Here is a 7,033-nt window from a genome sequence, read left to right as displayed (position 1 = left end):
TGGGATCTTCCCGGACCGGGGCACGAACCCGTGTCCCGTGCATCGGCAGGCGGACTCTCAACCACTGCGCCACCAGGGAAGCCCTATTTTTTTTATAGATTTTTTTTTCTTTCCTTTTTGGGTTCTCTCTTTTCTTTGTGGTGAATCTGGCTCTATTGTTTTGTGCCCTAGTATGTCATCAGTCCTAGAGAATATTACATGTGCACTTGAAAAGAATGTGTATTCTGGGATTTTTGAATATCATGTCCTGAAAATATCAATTAAGTCTAACTGTTCTATTGTATAATTTAGGATATCTGTTGCCTTACTGATTTTCTGTCTAAAAGATCTGTCCATTGATGTGAGTGGGGTGTTAAAGTCGCCTACTATTATTGTATTCCTGTCAATTTTTCCTTTTATGTCTGTTAGTATTTGTCTTATGTATTTGGGTTTTCCTATATTAGGTACATATATGTTGATGAGTATAAAATCCTCTCCTTTTATTGATCCTTTTATCATTACATAGTGTCTTTCTTTATCTTTCTTTATGGTCTTTGTTTTAAAGTCCATTTTGTCTGACGTGAGTATTGCGACCCTCACTTTCTTGTCATTTCTGTTTGCATGATATGTCTTTTTTCCATACCCTCACTTTCTTTTTTTTTTTTTTTTTTTTTTTTGTGTGTGTGTGTGTGGTACGCGGGCCTCTCACTGTTGTGGCCTCTCCCGTTGCGGAGCACAGGCTCCGGACGCACAGGCTCAGCGGCCATGGCTAACGGGCCCAGCCGCTCTGCGGCATGTGGGATCTTCCCAGACCGGGGCACGAACCTGTGTTCCCTGCATCTGCAGGCGGACTCTCAACCACTGCGCCACCAGGGAAGCCCCATACCCTCACTTTCAATCTGTGTGTGTCCTTTGCCCTAAAGTTGGTGCCTTGTAGGCAGCATATCATACTTGCTTGTTTTTTTATCCAGTCTGCCACTCTGTCTTTTGATTGGAGCATTTAGTCCATTGACATTTAAGGTAATTATTGATAAATATGTATTTATTGCCTTTTTAAACCTTGTTTTCCAGTTGATGCTGTGTTTCTTCTTTGTCCCTTTCTTTTTCTTTTTTGTTTTTCATTTTGTGGTTTGATGATTTTCTTTTATTTTATGCTTGTGTTCTCTTCTTTTTGGTTTTTGTGAATCTATTTTATGTTTTTGATTTGTGGTTACTCTGTTTTTCAAGTATGTTAACTCCTTACTCTATCTGCTTGCTTTAGACTGACAGTCACATAGGCTCAAATGCATTCTAAAAAAAAAAGAATCTACATTTTCTTACTCTCCTCTCCCACATTTTATGATTTTGACGTCCTCTTTTACATCTTTATGTTTATCCTTCTGCTCTTCCTTGCGTTTATCATCTCTTTCACAAATTGATTAAAAAAATTTTTTTTTCCATCTGTATACTGGCTTATTTAAGTGATTTACTTTCCAGTTGTGATTTCCTCTTTTCTATATCTTCTTACTTTTCAAATTAGAGAAGACCTGTGAATATTTCTTTTAGGTTAGGTTTAGTATTGCTGTATTCTTTTAGTTTTTGCTTCTCTGAGAAATTCTTTATCTCTCCTATTCTAAATGATAATTTTGCTGGGTAGAGCATTGTAGATTGCAGATTTTTCCCTTTCACAATTTTGAATATGTTTTTCTACTCCCTTCTGGCCTGTGGTGCTTCTGTAGAGAAATCAGCTGATAGCCTTATGGGGGTTCCCTTGTAATTAACTCTTTGTTTTTCTCTTGCTGCCTTTAGAATCCTCTCTTTATGTTTAACTTTTGCCATTTCGATTGTAATATGTCTTGGTGTAGGTCTGTTTGGCTTCATTTTGTTCGTGACCTTCTGTGCTTTCTGTATCTGGATAACTGTTTCCTTTTTTAGGTTTGGGAAATTGTCAGGCATAATTTCTTTTTTTTTATAGCCAATTTTTTTTTTTTTTTGGCTGCGTTGGGTCTTGTTGCTGTGCACGGGCTTTCTCTAGTTGAGGTGAGCAGGTGCTACTCTTTGTTGCGGTGTGCGGCCTTCTCATTGCGGTGGCTTCTCTTGTTGTGGAGCATGGGCTCTAGGTGCACAGGCTTCAGCAGTTGTGGCACACAGGCTTAGTTGCTCCACATGGGCTGTAGGTGCACAGGCTTCAGCAGTTGTGGCACACAGGCTTAGTTGCTCCACGGCATGGGGGATCATCCTGGACCAGGGCTTGAACCTGTGTCCCCTGCATTGGCAGGCAGATTCTTAACCACTGCGCCACCAGGGAAGTCCCCATAATTTCTTCAAATACCTTTTAAATCTCCTTTTCTCTTTCTTCTTCTTCTGGAATCCCTGTTATGCATAGAGTGGCACGCTTTATATTATCCAGTGGGTCTTTTTATATTGTTTTCATTTGGCTTTCTGTCTGCTGTTCTGATTGGGTGATTTTCATTATTTTATCTTCCAGATCACTTATTTGTTCTTCTGTATTATTCATTCTGCTAGTCATTGCCTTTAGCACAGCTTTAATCTCAGGAAATGAATTTTCTAATTTTTCTTGGCTCCTCCTTATAGTTTCTAGTTTCTTTTTACAGTAATCTACATTTCTTTTGATAGCCTTTCTTAATTCCTTTGGTATTTTCATTACCTCCTTTTTGAACTCGGTGTCTATAACACTGAAGAGGTCTGTTTCATTGTTTGTTCTTTTAGGGGGATTCTCTTGGTCTTTTAACTGGGAGTGGTTTCTCTGCTTCTTCATTTTATGTATATTTCTCTTACTCTGTGAGTTTAGGAAAAACAGTTATCTACTGTGATCTTGGAAGGCTATTTATATGCAGGAGCATCCCTGTGTAGCTTGTGTGGGTTTAATGTTTTTGGTGCAAGGGCTGCTTTTCATATGGATGCCTTCTGCATCTTTCCTCAGCATGTGCTGGCTGTTATCCCCTTGATAGGGGGTGTGCAGATGCTGCAGCTCTTGTGCGCTCCCTTTCAAGGGGATAACAGCCTGCAATGGCAGCGGTGGCTGGTGCCCACTCCCAGGGCCCACGGCGGTGGCTCATGTGTGCTTCTGGATCCCACAGTGGTGGGGGCAGCAATTGGCTCCTGCTCCTGGATCTCTCAGTGCCTGCGGCGGCTCATGCCTGCCCTCAGAGCTCATGTAGGCTGTGTCCTGTCACGTGATACCATGCACATGGGGAAGGAGGCTCCTAAAGCAGTCCTCCCCTCCCCTTGCATGCCCCTCAACAGTGGCACCTTACCTCTATTGTGGGCCCAGGCTTCTTCCATGTACACCCTTGGTTGTGGCCGTACCACACTCCAGCTCCTTCAGGCTATCTCCGTGCAGCCAACCCCAGTCCTCTCCCTGGGTCTGACCTCCAAAGCTCCAGCACCCAGCCCCCGCCTGCACCGACGGATGCACGTCTCAGACTGGGGAGTGCACGGCAGCCATACTGACTGTGTAGGTCTCCCTCCATTTTGCCTTCTGCAGCTAGTTGCTGCACTTTCCTCCAAGGCTCTGAAGCTCCCCCTCTATCCTGTCTGATCTCCCCACCAGTGAGGGGACTTCCTAGGGTGTGGGAACCTTTCCTCTTTCATAGCTCCCTCCCAGGGGTGCAGGTCCTGTCTTAATTCGTTTCTCTCTCTCTCTTTTTTCTTTTTCTTTTGTCCTACGCGGTAGCATGGAGATTTTCTTGCTCTTTCAGGAGTCTGAGGTCTTCTGCCAGTGTTCAGTAGATGTTCTGTGAGAATCGTTCTGCCTGTAGATATATATATATATATATATATATATATATATATATATTTTTTTTTCTGTACGCGGGCCTCTCACTGTTGTGGCCTCTCCCATTGCGGAGCACAGGCTCCGGACGCGCAGGCTCAGTGGCCATGGCTCACGGGCCTAGCTGCTCCGTGGCATGTGGGATCTTCCCAGACTGGGGCACGAACCCGTGTCCCCTGCATCGGCAGGCGGACTCTCAACCACTGCACCACCAGGGAAGCCCCTGTAGATATATTTTTGATGTATTTGTTGAAGGAGGTGAGCTCCATGTCTTACTCTGCCATCTTGATCACTCTCCAGTTTCTAGAATATTCTTAACAGGAGCTCTAAGCTTTGTATTTCCTTAATTTTTTCCCTCTTTTACTTAAGTTACAGTGTGAAGTAACAACTAAATGAGCAAGATAATTAAGCCACAGTTGTTTAAAAATGTGGCTTGTGGGCTATATATACATATACGGTCAGCCCTCTGTATCCAAGGGTTCTGCTTACATGGATTCAACCAACAGCAGACTGAAAATATTTGGAAGATAAATTCCAGAAAGTTCCAAAAAATTTACATAGTATTTGGTATTTTAAGTATTTAAGAGATGATTTAAAGTATATGGGAGAAAAAAAAATGGGACGATGTGGGTAGATTATATACGAATACTATGCCATTTTATATAAGGGACTTGAGCATCTGCAGATTTTGGTATCCACAATGGAGAGGGGGGTCCTGGAGCTATTCCCTCATGAATATTTAGGGATGAGTGTATATATATATATATATATATATATGTGTATGTATAAGTGCGTGTATAAATATATATATTTTTTCTCCCTGATTAGATGACTTCCCAGAATCTACAGGAGTAAAGCGAATTGTTCAAGCCTTGAATGCCAATGTCTGGTCCAATGTAGTGATGAAGAATGGTAAGTAACTTGGGACTGAAAGTCCTGAGGAGCTTTTTCCTCCTGTTCCTTGTAAGTTTTAAATTATTTGGTTATATATGAAAGCATTAGGATTATATGAAATCTGTGGATTTGTTCAATTTTAAGTCCCCAGTTGAAGAGAGAGCCAAAAGAAACATTTCTAAGAATTTAAGATATATGTTTAATAGTTAACAAGAATTTAGAACTTGCCTATAATATGCCTGGCATTGTCTTTGGCTTTGAGAAATACCCCCAAAATTGTAAAACATGAATCCTAGCCTTAAGGAGCTCATAGTCCAGCTGAGGAATCAAAGTGTACACTTTTTAAAAATGCTACGTAACTGTGCAAGGCAGTCTTTGATGAGCACAGAATGACTGATGCAAGTAGCAAAGGCAGAGAGGCCAGAGATGTGGCCTTTACTGTGGGCTTGAGTACAGAGAGAGAGTTTCAAGGTAAAAGCGGGTCTTGGCAGTCGTCTTCACAGGATGGTCTAGATTTGGGTTGGTGAAGTGGGAGAGTGGCAAACAGTAGAGGAAGCATGGCATCAAGAATAATGGTTGTATGTTCTAGGGTCACTAGGAGTCTCTCACTTAGCAGTTGGAGATAGCTTAGGAGAGAGAGGCCTGTATTCGAGGCAGGAGAATCTGGGCTTTTTCTTATAGGAAGCGGTGAGTCATTAGAGATTTCTCTTCTTTTGAATTTTCTTTTATTTTTTATATAGCAGGTTCTACTAGTTATCTATTTTATACATATTAGTGTATATAGGTCAATCCCAATCTCCCAATTCATCCCCCCCTCCCCGCTTTCCCCCTTGGTGTCCATCCATACGTGTGTTCTCTACATCTGTGTCTCTGTTTCTGCCTTGTAAACTGGTTCATCTGTACCATTTTTCTAGATTCCACATATATGTGTTAATATACAATATTTGTTTTTCCCTTTCTGACTTACTTCACTCTGTATGACAGTCTCTAGGTCCATCCTCATCTCTACAAATGACCCGATTTCGTTCCTTTTTATGGCTGAGTAACAGTCCATTGTACATATGTACCACATCTTCTTTATCCATTCTTGTGTCGATGGGCATTTAGGTTGCTTTCATGACCTGGTTATTGTAAATAGCGCTGCAGTGAACATTGGGGTGCATGTGTCTTTTTGAATTATGGTTTTCTCTGGGTATATGCCCAGTAGTGGTATTGCTGGGTCATATGGTAATTCTATTTTTAGTTTTTTAAGGAACCTCCATACTGATTTCCATAGTGGCTGTATCACTTTACATTGCCACCAACAGTGCAAGAGGGTTCCCTTTTCTCCACACCCTCTCCAGCATTTGTTGTTTGTAGATTTTCTGGTGAAGCCCATTCTAACAGGTGTGAGGTGATACCTAATTGTAGTTTTGATTTGCATTTCTCTAATAATTAGTGATGTTGAGCAGCTTTTCATGTGCCTCTTGGCCATCTGTATGTCTTCTTTGGAGAAATGTCTATTTAGGTCTTCTGCCCAGTTTTGGATTGGGTTGTTTGTGATATTGAGTACCATGAGCTGTTTATATATTTTGGAGATTAATCCTTTGTCAGTTGCTTCTTTGCAAATATTTTCTCCCATCCTGAGGATTGTCTTTTCATCTTGTTTATACTTTCCTTTGCTGTGCAAAAGCTTTTAAGTTTCATTAGGTCCCATTTGTTTATTTCTGTTTTTATTTCCATTACTCTAGGAGGTGGATCAGAAGAGATCTTGCTGTGATTTATGTCAAAGGGTGTTCTTCCTATGTTATCCTCTAAGAGTTTTATAGTGTCTGGTCTTACATTTAGGTCTTTAATCCATTTTGAGTTTATTTTTGTGTATGGTGTTAGGGAGTGTTCTAATTTCATTCTTTTACATGTAGCTGTCCAGTTTTCCCAGCACCACTTATTGAACAGGCTGTCTTTTCTCTATTGTATATCCTTGCCTCCTTTGTCATAGATAAGTTGACCATAGGTGAGTGAGCTTATCTCTGGGCTTTCTATCCTGTTCCATTGATCTATATTTCTGTTTTTGTGTTGGTACCATATTGTCTTATTTACTGTAACTTCATAGTATAGTCTGAAGTCAGGGAGTCTGATTCCTTCAGCTCCATTTTTTTCTCTCAAGATTGCTTTGGCTATTCGGGGTCTTTTGTTACGACTTCCAAAATTATGTTGAATTATAGTGGTGACAGTGAACATCCTTGTCTTGTTCCTGATCTTAGAGGAAATGCTTTGTTTTTCACCAGGGATTGCATTGAGTCTATATAGCGTTGGTAATATAGTCATTTTCACAATAATGATTCTTCCAATCCGAGAACATGGTATATCTCTCCATCTGTTGGTGTCATCTTTGATTTCTTTCAT

General features: G+C 40.9%; 1 protein-coding gene across 8 annotated transcripts in view; it reads left to right on the top strand.

Annotated features, from left to right (window-relative positions):
* Positions 1-7,033, top strand: part of AAGAB (alpha and gamma adaptin binding protein) — an 88,693-nt gene that overhangs the window by 35,471 nt on the left and 46,189 nt on the right. For all 8 annotated transcript variants that reach the window (XM_055088055.1, XM_024128844.3, XM_055088052.1 and 5 more), the window contains exon 5: positions 4,583-4,666. In XM_055088055.1, coding sequence (XP_054944030.1) covers positions 4,583-4,666 — 84 coding nt within the window. The remainder of the gene's footprint in view (positions 1-4,582; positions 4,667-7,033) is intronic.

The sequence above is a fragment of the Physeter macrocephalus genome, chromosome 11 (genome assembly GCF_002837175.3).
Source record: "Physeter macrocephalus isolate SW-GA chromosome 11, ASM283717v5, whole genome shotgun sequence".
Lineage (NCBI taxonomy): Eukaryota > Metazoa > Chordata > Mammalia > Artiodactyla > Physeteridae > Physeter > Physeter macrocephalus.
Note: the sequence above shows the minus strand (reverse complement) of the source record. Positions and strands in the feature narration are given on the sequence as shown.